Source organism: Hippocampus bargibanti, linkage group LG08 (assembly GCF_051943395.1).
Source record: "Hippocampus bargibanti isolate YZ-2025 linkage group LG08, ASM5194339v1, whole genome shotgun sequence".
NCBI lineage: Eukaryota > Metazoa > Chordata > Actinopteri > Syngnathiformes > Syngnathidae > Hippocampus > Hippocampus bargibanti.
The window spans coordinates 14,406,627-14,419,909 of NC_142741.1; the positions used below are offsets into that span (position 1 = coordinate 14,406,627).

General features: G+C 41.8%; 1 protein-coding gene across 1 annotated transcript in view; it reads right to left on the reverse strand.

The window, feature by feature from the left end:
- ankrd44 (ankyrin repeat domain 44) overlaps window positions 1–13,283 on the reverse strand; it is a 72,006-nt gene that overhangs the window by 18,973 nt on the left and 39,750 nt on the right. The window contains exons 13-14 of the mRNA XM_089002721.1: window positions 11,164–11,232; window positions 1,941–2,081 (exon numbers count right to left, since the gene is read on the reverse strand). Of these exons, the coding sequence (XP_088858847.1) occupies window positions 1,941–2,081; window positions 11,164–11,232 (210 nt within the window). The remainder of the gene's footprint in view (window positions 1–1,940; window positions 2,082–11,163; window positions 11,233–13,283) is intronic.

Genomic DNA, 13,283 nt, shown 5'->3' on the forward strand with positions numbered 1-13,283 from the left:
GCTTAGTATATATTATGAATTGTGCACGTTTAATTTCAGTCTAATTTAGTTAAATAAAACTATCAGTCTTATTAGTTCAATAGTCGTTGGAAAGAAGCAACAGCTCCAACTCCAATCTGAGACCCGCCCAACACTGAGTTGTTCGTAACCGATTGGACGGGAAAGGTCGACTTGTCCGCAACTGATTGGACAACAGATCGCCACTGTGTATGTTTAAAAACTTGTCAGAGCGGGAGCTCGTTCTCTTTTGCTCTTTTGCTCTTTGTCTCTTTTGCTCTTTGCTCGTGTGCTCATGTCTTCGTCCCACCGAGACGAGAAGTGCTTTTTCTGTCCCATTAGAATAAAGTAGTTTTTTGTTCACCATCTATCGTACTTGCTGATATTTTTATCAAGTGAACTTCCGACAATACCGAACCAGGAAAGACGAACAAGAAGTTTTAACCGAACAAAAACCAGAATGGAAAGGGACGTTCGAAGATGGGACTTTAGCACCGATGTTTTTCAGTGTGTTTTTTTGCCACTTTATTATGATTTTCCACAGGTCAAAATTACAACAGTATCTGTTCAGTCTTGTATTGGATTTCGTGAGATGACTGACCAGTGACATGCAGTCAGGGGAGGCAGGTGAGGCCATGCCTCACCTGTCATCATGGAAATATCAAATGAAAAAAAGAAATTAAACATTTATATTTATTTAGTGATTTGTACTGTGATAAGTTATTTTCCATTTAACTTCACCATTTTTGCATTTTTTTTCCAGAATCGCTGAATTTTCACATTTACCGTTCAAATACTAAGTAGAGACGAGCGGTGAGGCAGCAGCCGGCTGAGCCTCACCATGGCTTGCGCAATCACTATGGTAACTGTGCTGGCTTGCTCTGCAGTGACACCACATTGCTGTTCCTCTGCATATCGCTATTAAAGTGTTTCAAAAACTTTTAGTATATGTACAATATGAACTAAATTTCTGCAGTTTAGCTGGTGTATATAATGTACAGTCACTGTACATTATAAACACTGTACTACGGTGTTTATTTTATTTTTATCAAAACTGTGTGCATAGGTTCTCCTGCAGTTCTCCTGCCTCATGACAGGGGGCGCTGGTGATTCCAGAGATTCTTCTTGCGACTCCTCGGTTGCAGAATAATAGAATTAGTGACAGCAAGCTACAGTAAACAGTTAGCAAGTAAAGTGCAACCATCCAGTCTTTTTTCGTGTTGCTTGGCCTTATTTTCAGAATGGCGGATTACATATCTAAGTTGAAAGAATTTTCTAAACTGGACTTTCAATCGAAGCAGGAGATAATAATTAAAGGAAGACCAACACTGGACTGTATAGCACACAAACGGTGAGGGATGAATGTAAATCTCCTGGACAGCTTCTCAGCTTTTTGGCCCAGAAGGATCTCATTGAAACTATTTACTGAGGCGACAAAGTTGCTCCAGCTCGTGCTCACTGTTCCAGCTACTACAGCATCAGTGGAGCGGTCATTATCACTGACAAGACTGAAACCATATAGTCGGAACAGGACTGATCAAGGACGACTTTCTTCACTTGCAGTGATCTCCATTGAGACAGAGAGACTTTTAAAACTGAAGAAAGATAAGGAAGGCTTCTACAAAGAAGGTATTGATGCCTTTCTTCAAAAGGTGCGGCGCATGGACTTCATTTATAAGTAATGGTAACACAATAATAACGTTTTTTAAAATTATTTTTTCTATGCTAGTTTGTATATATACAAAGAATGCTGACATGACATTTTAAACAAAACACGTTAACTGCTGCCAATCAAATGGTGAATAAGCTCCTCTGCAGAGTTCATGTTTTTGAATCTGACTGTGATGACGTCAGTGCCTCACCAGCCATGAACCTCACCGCATGTCACTGGAGATGACACAGCAGGAGTAACCAATGAATTAAGTGACCTGTTGTCCTCTTACCTTCTGTCCAAGTCGGAAGCTGCAGCATAATGCAGAGCGGAGCGCCCCCATTTGTCAGTGGCATTGATTGCAATCCCGCAAACCACCAGCGTCTCCAGACACTGATAGTGTCGGCTGGCGGCAGCATAGTGCAGGGAAGTCCTGAACAAGACACAGAAGTGGAAAATGCCCACATATGACTCTTCTGGATCTCAACAGAATCAGAATCAGAATCATCTTTATTGCCAAGTATGTAGGACACACAAGGAATTTGTTTCCGGTAGAACACGCTGCACTAGTATCGTTGTCAAAAAAACTGCTAAGTGGCACTATACAGTTCTGTGCTGGGTTGTTATTCAGTAGAGCACAGACCTCCCAAAGGCACAACAAACTATATAATTCAAATAACTGACATGTTCTGTTTGTGTACACCACATTTATAATCATTGAGAAGTCGATGAAAAGGTTTCTTCAGCCGTCATCCGTACTTCTTTAAAGGTGTCAGACGTTTCGTTTCTTATCCAAGATGCTTCTTCAGCGAACTAAAGTCTTACTGGTAGTTTAGGCCCTATACATACATACATATATACATACATAATATATATATATATATATATATATATATATATATATATATATATATATATATATATATATATATATATATATATATATATATATATATATATATATCCCTACTGTCCAGACATGGCGGTGCCGGACTCTGCCATAATAGGTCCCTGCTCTCAGGTTGGGGGGAACAGAGGACGACTCCCTGCGGCTCCACTAATTGCTCCTATTGTCCTGACTAACGACTGGCCTGATTGCCCTATTTGAACTGGTATCACCTCATCAGAATTACTAATCCTATGTTGCCTAAGCAAGCTGTTGTACGAACGATCCAAATTGAACCTCACCCCACCATATCGGTTTAGTGAAGGATTTAGCTGTTTTATGAAAATTGCTTCTTTTACTCCCCTGTAAAACCATCTATGTTCTTTCGCTAAGATTTTAACCTCATTGTCGTCAAATGAGTGGTTGGTAGCTTTAGGTGCATATGTACTGCCGATTGAGGCCCACTAGTATTATCCCAAGAAGTCCAAGATGGCGCCCGAGTAGGCACCCGTCAGCAAGTGCTCTCATGAGCCTTGCTTTTTTTTGTTGTTTTTGTCTTGTTTTGTGTTTTCTTTTGTCACTTTGTGTTGTTGGGCGTTGTGTGGAATGGATACGGATTGTTTTTCAGCATTTTTGACCATGACATTCATCAAGGAGGAGACTGTGCTAAGCGGTTGCGCCTTTTCGGCAGCATGAATATGCCAGTACTGTTTTTGAATGGGAGGAATGTCGGTGCCATTCGACTGCCATCGCTGGACACCAAAGGGGCCATTGTGCTTTTTTGCGCCTGTAATGGGCAGCATCTTCACAGCCCCGCTTTGTTCAGCGGAAAGGTCAGTGCTGTTGGACAGTCTGCGGCTGGATGCGGCTGGATGGATGCATGGCTTGAGGAGCCCGCGATAAGAAGAAAGGAGCGTCAGCGCAGAGCGCCGATGTGTATGTGGGACTGTTGCGGCTTGGAATTGAAGCAGATTTATGTGGGACAGATGTGAGACGATCTCTTTTCGTCAATGGATGCTACAGCTGCGTGTTTGCTTTCAACACTTAGCTTGTAGTCGACGTGCACATTCCACCATGATTTCCCTGATCCACTGGTGGAAAGACGCTTTGATTGTCTCCTCTTTCTAGAACTGCGTCATGTCATCACAAAGAGGGTACAGCAAGTCCTGAAGAATGAATGACTCTGTGTCTTTGTTTTGTCATGTTGTCTTTGTGTTGTCATATTATTTGTTATTTAGTTTTTTTGTTGTTCTTTTGACTTCAAGACAGCGCCGCGAGAGTGGCTGCCTTTCCAGCAGCTCATGTATTTCTTTTTTCTACTTTCATTCCTTTCATCACTTTGCTGCAGTGAAATGTAAATTTCTCCACTGTGAGACTAATAAAGGCAAATCCAATCCAATCCAATCCCTGCGATGTTGATAGTCTTTTTTTGAGAATTTGTTTTGTCTCCCCAATGTATTGTTCTTTACAATTTTCATTCTTACAATGTATTGAATAAACTACATTACTTTGTTTTTCATTTGGCAGCCTATTTTTGGGTGCACTAATTTTTGCCTGAAGGTGTTTATCGGTTTGAAATAAGTAGGAATTTTGTGTTGCCAAAGGACTCTGTAGTTTTTCAGAAACTCCTGCAATGTAAGGTACTGCTACTCCTCTCCTTTTTGTATCTTATACTATAATACTACGTATTTTCAATTTTACAAACAAATTCATGGTTGTGCTGTGGGCTCACCAGTTTCACCCATAGTGGCTAATCTGTACATGGAAGAGATGGAGAAACAGGCCCTCACATCTGGACGATATTTTCGTCATAATTAAAAAACAAGAAATTCAATCCTTCACAGATCACCTCAACTCAGTAGACATCAACATTAAATTTACTCGCGGGGACATTAAAGAGATAATAATAATAATAATAATAATAATAATAATAATAATAAATTTAATTTCAAGCGCCTTTCAAAACACCCAATGACACTTTACCATAAAAACTAAAAACAAAGCACAAAACAATAAAACCATAAGTAAAATGATAAATAATAAAATAGCAGATTGAACTAGACATTGAAAGAAATTTTAAACAGATGGGTTTTGAGGTGGAACTTGAAAATTGGGAGGGAGTAAATATTACGGATGTTGGGTGGAAGTGAATTCCAGAGTTTGGGAGCAGAGCGGCTGAAAGCTCTGCATCCCATTGTGGTGAGACGGTCAGAGGGCACATAGAGGTAAAGGGAGGATGAGGATCTAAGGGACCAAGAGGGAACGGAGATTTGAAGCAGGTCAGACAGATAGGGAGGGGCAAGGTGATGGCTTTGAATTTAAACAGAATTATTTTGAATTCGATCCGATGTTTAACAGGGAGCCAGTGGAGCTGCTGGAGGACAGGAGTGATGTGGTGAAAGGAGGGGGTTTTAGTGATGATGCAGGCTTAAGAATTTTGGACTAGTTGGAGTTTATGGAGAAATTTCTGATTGACACCGAAGAGAAGTGAGTTACAATAATTGATGCGAGAGGTGACGAGACTGTCGATAAGGATAGCAGCGGAGTGAGGGGTGAGCGAGGGACGGAGACGATTGATATTACGGAGGTGGAAATATGCAGACCGAGTTATGTTATTTATATGGGAGTGAAAAGATAGCGAGCTATCGAGGATGACACCCAGGCTCTTGACCTGTAGGAAGGGGGACACGGTAGAACTGTCAATGGTGAGAGAGAAACTGTTAGTTTTGTGTAGGGTGGATTTGCTACAAACAAGTAGAAGTTCAGTTTTTTCACCGTTAAGCTTGAAAAAGTTATGGGAAAGCCAGGATTTAATTTCTGAGAGGCAAAGTGAAAGGGATGAAGGTGGAAGAGAGGCGTCGGGTTTGCTGGAGAAGTAGAGTTGGGTGTCATCCGCGAAGCAGTGAAAGTGAATGCCAAACTTGCGGAAAATATTGCCAAGAGGAAGAAGGTAGGTAATAAAGAGAAGGGGCCCCAGGACAGACCCTTGGGGCACACAAGAGGAAACAGGAGAGGACCGTGAGGTGAACGAGTTGATTTGGATAAATTGTGAGCGATTGAAGTTAATGTTTTTTTTAATACTAGTGGGCCTCAATCGGCAGTACGTAATCACCTAAAACCTAGCAACCACTCATTTGACGACAATGAGGTTAAAATCTTAGCGAACGAACATAGATGGTTTGAAAGGGGAGTAAAATAAGCAATTTTCATAAAACAGCTAAATCTGTCACTAAACCGATATGGTGGGGTGAGGTTCAATTTGGACAGCTTGCTTAGGCAACATAGGATTAGTAATGCTGATGATGTGATACCAGATCAAATAGGGCAATCAGGCCAGTCGTTAGTTAGGACAATATGAGCAATCAGTGGAGCCGCAGGGAGTAGTCATCTGCTCCCCCCAACCTGAGAGCAGGGACCTATCATGGCAGAGTCCGGCATCGCCATGTCTGGACAGTATGGGTATATATAGGGCCGAAACTACCAGTGAGACTTCAGTTCGCTGAAGAAGCATCTTGGATAAGAAGCGAAACGTCCAACACCTTTAAAGAAGCACAGATGACGGCTGAAGAAACATTTTCATCGATGGACCACTCCTGTACGACTGAGAGCTTACACAGATGAATCATTGAGAAGGGGAAAATGCTTTATCATTGACTATTCAGTTTTCAGTTGTTTTTTTAACGGTTTTATATTTATTTCAGTCAACAAGAATATTTCCTGATTATATGTAGTTTCTGTCCTGTTTCTGCACACCCCACCTGCCGCAGTTGTCTCTCCTGTTGTGGTCCCCGCCACTCGTCAGGAGCAACTTGACACACTCCACGTTACTGCACTCAAATAGGAAACACCAGCATCATACAAGGCACAAAATAACACATTCAATTGAACATTTTGAATAAACGTTTTCATTACCTAAAAGGGAACTCAATTGTTTGTTTGTTTGTTTTTTTGGGGGGGGGGCAATATGGTAAATGTACTCCTGCTAGTTTAAAAAGATAATTCAAATTAATATTGTGTTTGTGGAATAATAATCAAGTGAATTTATCCACTTGTTTTCATTCATCTCACGAGGCTCTGATCTTGACCAAATCCAAAATGGAGGTGAGTCATGACATTTGTAATGCGGGCCCAAAGCATTTTTGGGCATCCACTTTTTTTACGTGTACATTGCCAAAAAGAAGCCAAGATCACCCCAGCTACAATTGCATATACATGACAGTAACACATTGCCAACACGGTAAAAAGCCAATTTCAAACTAAACCTTCTCCTATCAATAATAACACCCATGCCTAAGTATGCTTTCAGTTTCAAGTTGTCCCTTGGCAGCATGTCAAGACATAATGGCTGACTTGACTTGCCATCAAAGCCTGTTGTTACCAATATAACAGGTTCCTAATATATCACTGTTGTTAAAGTCAAGGCCCCGGGGCCAAATCTGGCCCGCCACATAAGCAAGTCAAACTTCTGAAATTCCACGATGCTTGCTAAAATCCGAACGAAAATGTCAAATTGTCCCATATAAACCACAATAACAGTCATTACTTTTTACTTCAAATTTACAAAATAGTTATTCATTAATATGTTGTGCGCTCCATATGTAATATGTGGAGGGGAAGAAACATTCGAATGGCTTCCCCATATTCATAACGGCTCTCAAGAAGACAATGTAGCTCGCAGCAAAAAATGACTGACACCCTTGTAAAACAACCTTCAATCCCCAATTCAGGGCTCGAAAAACCAACGACTTGATTACACTGACGTATCGCATGGCGCCTGTTGCCAGTAATGAGTAACGGGTCTAGCTCTAGCCAGTTCTAGGAAGACAAAGTCATGTCAGAAGCAGTTTTGCTTGGCCATAACAACCCACTTGAGTACCACAAGCCTTAAATTTAAGTGTAAAATATTATAAATGTAAAAATGAAAACCAGACAGATGTTTACCACAATTTAGATTTTCGGTTTCCGAACGTTAAATTTATGAAAATTAAACCTTGGATTAAGCACTACTTTTCGGGATACACACGGAGCGCAGCCCCACCACAACTTTTGATTGTTAGCCGCGATCGCGTAAGTTTGTTGCTTTCCGGGATCGCGAGCTTTTGCACCTCCGTGTTCCATTTTATTTTACCTGGCTTGATAGGCTGGACGGCTCGCCCCCGCCCGCCTTCTTTTGTCGCGTGATTCCAGGGCCGTGGAATCATCGGACTCGTGCCTTTTGTTGTAATAAAATCTCTGCGAGCACCTACGGGACTCGAAGTGGATGCAGATGACATCGAGGAGCTTGTTGCTGACCATAATGAGGTCCTCAACACAGAGGATTTGATTTGCCTTCAAGATGACAAGCACAAGCAAGCAATTCTGGAGTTTTATTTGAGGACGAGGTGGAATGATGTGCACGCTTTTATTGAACAGTTCCCCCCAGAAAAGACTGTGGCTATGAGAATCATCAACATGATGAATGATAATGTGATGCCTCAGTTTCGTAAGACCTTACAAGTCAGAAAGCAACAGGTGTCAATTAAGAGCCATCAACGACCATCACAAATGTAAATAAAGTGACTTTATTATACAGTGCAGTGTATTTCTTTCATTAAAATACAATAGCATATTTATTATACATAAAATAAGGTATATTGTGTGTAGTTTTAAGGCCTATTTAGTTGAAATTGATATTTTATGGAGACCTGGGAACGGATTATTCTAATTTTAATGGTTTCCTATGGGAAATTAATTTTTGGGGTACACACTTTTCACCTTACACACTCTGTCGGGGAACCAATTAAGTTTGTAAGCCGAGGCCCCATTGTACTTTAGTTTTCAGTCCGAAGGACCAAGCAAAAAAAACAGTTACTCATTTGAATTTTGAGTAGGATATCCGAATGGCAAAATTTTGGCTAATTGCAGCCCTGGGCAATTTGATGTAAATTTCAGTTGACAGCACAAAACGTTAAAGTGCCTGAATGTCAGCCCCGTGAGATAAAGGAAAACCATGTTTTTACTAATGGGGTCGCATAAAACATGTTATTGCAAAGATGGGCAAACAGCTGAAATTAAATAACATGGGCACTAGGAACAATAGTATAAATCCAAACGAGCTTTGTTTTGGATTCATTTGTGTTCTGTTGGCCTACATTCCTCAAACTGTATAAGAAAGGGGACATTTTCGGAACACAACCCTCACCCTCCGGCGGCGGCAGCGTGCAGGCACGTCCTCCCCTGACTGTCGGGGGTGTCAATCTGAAAGCCTGCACACAGGACCGAGTCATTACACATTATGCTAAATCTCCGACCTGAAGAAGGCCAAGCAGTGACACAGAAGTAGACAAACAGCAGCAGCCAACACAAAGACAGAAGGATAGGAAGCGGTAGAGAAAGGGAAGGGGTGGGACAAAGAGAGACAGAGAAGGAGAGACAGGCATTAGTGAGATCGGTGGTAAGGAAAGGGGTTAGGTGAGAGTGCATTCAGGTGCAGGAACACCTCACTAACCACAAACACAGAAAAAATGCTAACAGTTAACCACGCACAAATAGCCACTGTTGCGTCACACGAGTGTATGATTTTGAAGTGCGCTTTTCAACACTTTCATGTCTTTCAATTCCTTGATCTCCTTGTTGTGCGTATCACCCTGACGCATAGCACACGCTTGCAAATTGTATAAAAGGAGCTGTCGCGGGACAGAGAGATTGGGCGAACCACGGGGCAGACTCATCTCGGACTCAGACCCAGACAGACGCACCGCTCGCAGAGACCTGCTCAGCATCGCACGGAGTTTCACAGCACGACTTGCTCGACTCTACGCCACGATCAAGCTCTGCGCATCATCTGCCTGGAAGATCTGACAACGAACCTACTTACAAATAAAGAGAAACATCAAACTCTTTACCAGCATCCACCCATTTTTGAATCCGCTTAACAGACAGGTGTCAAAGTCAGACCTGCCACATCATTTTATTTGGGCCTTGAAAGCAAATCAAACGGAGGGAGTAAATATTACGGATGTTGGGTGGAAGTGAATTCCAGAGTTTGGGAGCAGAGCGGCTGAAAGCTCTGCATCCCATTGTGGTGAGACGGTCAGAGGGCACATAGAGGTAAAGGGAGGATGAGGATCTAAGGGACCAAGAGGGAACGAAGATTTGAAGCAGGTCAGACAGATAGGGAGGGGCAAGGTGATGGCTTTGAATTTAAACAGAATTATTTTGAATTCGATCCGATGTTTAACAGGGAGCCAGTGGAGCTGCTGGAGGACAGGAGTGATGTGGTGAAAGGAGGGGGTTTTAGTGATGATGCAGGCTTAAGAATTTTGGACTAGTTGGAGTTTATGGAGAAATTTCTGATTGACACCGAAGAGAAGTGAGTTACAATAATTGATGCGAGAGGTGACGAGACTGTCGATAAGGATAGCAGCGGAGTGAGGGGTGAGCGAGGGACGGAGACGATTGATATTACGGAGGTGGAAATATGCAGACCGAGTTATGTTATTTATATGGGAGTGAAAAGATAGCGAGCTATCGAGGATGACACCCAGGCTCTTGACCTGTAGGAAGGGGGACACGGTAGAACTGTCAATGGTGAGAGAGAAACTGTTAGTTTTGTGTAGGGTGGATTTGCTACCAACAAGTAGAAGTTCAGTTTTTTCACCGTTAAGCTTGAAAAAGTTATGGGAAAGCCAGGATTTAATTTCTGAGAGGCAAAGTGAAAGGGATGAAGGTGGAAGAGAGGCGTCGGGTTTGCTGGAGAAGTAGAGTTGGGTGTCATCCGCGAAGCAGTGAAAGTGAATGCCAAACTTGCGGAAAATATTGCCAAGAGGAAGAAGGTAGGTAATAAAGAGAAGGGGCCCCAGGACAGACCCTTGGGGCACACAAGAGGACACAGGAGAGGACCGTGAGGTGAACGAGTTGATTTGGATAAATTGTGAGCGATTGAAGTTAATGTTTTTTTTTAATACTAGTGGGCCTCAATCGGCAGTACGTAATCACCTAAAACCTAGCAACCACTCATTTGACGACAATGAGGTTAAAATCTTAGCGAACGAACATAGATGGTTTGAAAGGGGAGTAAAATAAGCAATTTTCATAAAACAGCTAAATCTGTCACTAAACCGATATGGTGGGGTGAGGTTCAATTTGGACAGCTTGCTTAGGCAACATAGGATTAGTAATGCTGATGATGTGATACCAGATCAAATAGGGCAATCAGGCCAGTCGTTAGTTAGGACAATATGAGCAATCAGTGGAGCCGCAGGGAGTAGTCATCTGCTCCCCCCAACCTGAGAGCAGGGACCTATCATGGCAGAGTCCGGCATCGCCATGTCTGGACAGTATGGGTATATATAGGGCCGAAACTACCAGTGAGACTTCAGTTCGCTGAAGAAGCATCTTGGATAAGAAGCGAAACGTCCAACACCTTTAAAGAAGCACAGATGACGGCTGAAGAAACATTTTCATCGATGGACCACTCCTGTACGACTGAGAGCTTACACAGATGAATCATTGAGAAGGGGAAAATGCTTTATCATTGACTATTCAGTTTTCAGTTGTTTTTTTAACGGTTTTATATTTATTTCAGTCAACAAGAATATTTCCTGATTATATGTAGTTTCTGTCCTTGTTCATACAAAGCACACCCCACCTGCCGCAGTTGTCTCTCCTGTTGTGGTCCCCGCCACTCGTCAGGAGCAACTTGACACACTCCACGTTACTGCACTCAAATAGGAAACACCAGCATCATACAAGGCACAAAATAACACATTCAATTGAACATTTTGAATAAACGTTTTCATTACCTAAAAGGGAACTCAATTGTTTGTTTGTTTGGTTTTTTTTTGGGGGGGGGGCAATATGGTAAATGTACTCCTGCTAGTTTAAAAAGATAATTCAAATTAATATTGTGTTTGTGGAATAATAATCAAGTGAATTTATCCACTTGTTTTCATTCATCTCACGAGGCTCTGATCTTGACCAAATCCAAAATGGAGGTGAGTCATGACATTTGTAATGCGGGCCCAAAGCATTTTTGGGCATCCACTTTTTTTACGTGTACATTGCCAAAAAGAAGCCAAGATCACCCCAGCTACAATTGCATATACATGACAGTAACACATTGCCAACACGGTAAAAAGCCAACTTCAAACTAAACCTTCTCCTATCAATAATAACACCCATGCCTAAGTATGCTTTCAGTTTCAAGTTGTCCCTTGGCAGCATGTCAAGACATAATGGCTGACTTGACTTGCCATCAAAGCCTGTTGTTACCAATATAACAGGTTCCTAATATATCACTGTTGTTAAAGTCAAGGCCCCGGGGCCAAATCTGGCCCGCCACATAAGCAAGTCAAACTTCTGAAATTCCACGATGCTTGCTAAAATCCGAACGAAAATGTCAAATTGTCCCATATAAACCACAATAACAGTCATTACTTTTTACTTCAAATTTACAAAATAGTTATTCATTAATATGTTGTGCGCTCCATATGTAATATGTGGAGGGGAAGAAACATTCGAATGGCTTCCCCATATTCATAACGGCTCTCAAGAAGACAATGTAGCTCGCAGCAAAAAATGACTGACACCCTTGTAAAACAACCTTCAATCCCCAATTCAGGGCTCGAAAAACCAACGACTTGATTACACTGACGTATCGCATGGCGCCTGTTGCCAGTAATGAGTAACGGGTCTAGCTCTAGCCAGTTCTAGGAAGACAAAGTCATGTCAGAAGCAGTTTTGCTTGGCCATAACAACCCACTTGAGTACCACAAGCCTTAAATTTAAGTGTAAAATATTATAAATGTAAAAATGAAAACCAGACAGATGTTTACCACAATTTAGATTTTCGGTTTCCGAACGTTAAATTTATGAAAATTAAACCTTGGATTAAGCACTACTTTTCGGGATACACACGGAGCGCAGCCCCACCACAACTTTTGATTGTTAGCCGCGATCGCGTAAGTTTGTTGCTTTCCGGGATCGCGAGCTTTTGCACCTCCGTGTTCCATTTTATTTTACCTGGCTTGATAGGCTGGACGGCTCGCCCCCGCCCGCCTTCTTTTGTCGCGTGATTCCAGGGCCGTGGAATCATCGGACTCGTGCCTTTTGTTGTAATAAAATCTCTGCGAGCACCTACGGGACTCGAAGTGGATGCAGATGACATCGAGGAGCTTGTTGCTGACCATAATGAGGTCCTCAACACAGAGGATTTGATTTGCCTTCAAGATGACAAGCACAAGCAAGCAATTCTGGAGTTTTATTTGAGGACGAGGTGGAATGATGTGCACGCTTTTATTGAACAGTTCCCCCCAGAAAAGACTGTGGCTATGAGAATCATCAACATGATGAATGATAATGTGATGCCTCAGTTTCGTAAGACCTTACAAGTCAGAAAGCAACAGGTGTCAATTAAGAGCCATCAACGACCATCACAAATGTAAATAAAGTGACTTTATTATACAGTGCAGTGTATTTCTTTCATTAAAATACAATAGCATATTTATTATACATAAAATAAGGTATATTGTGTGTAGTTTTAAGGCCTATTTAGTTGAAATTGATATTTTATGGAGACCTGGGAACGGATTATTCTAATTTTAATGGTTTCCTATGGGAAATTAATTTTTGGGGTACACACTTTTCACCTTACACACTCTGTCGGGGAACCAATTAAGTTTGTAAGCCGAGGCCCCATTGTACTTTAGTTTTCAGTCCGAAGGACCAAGCAAAAAAAACAGTTACTCATTTGAATTTTGAGTAGGATAT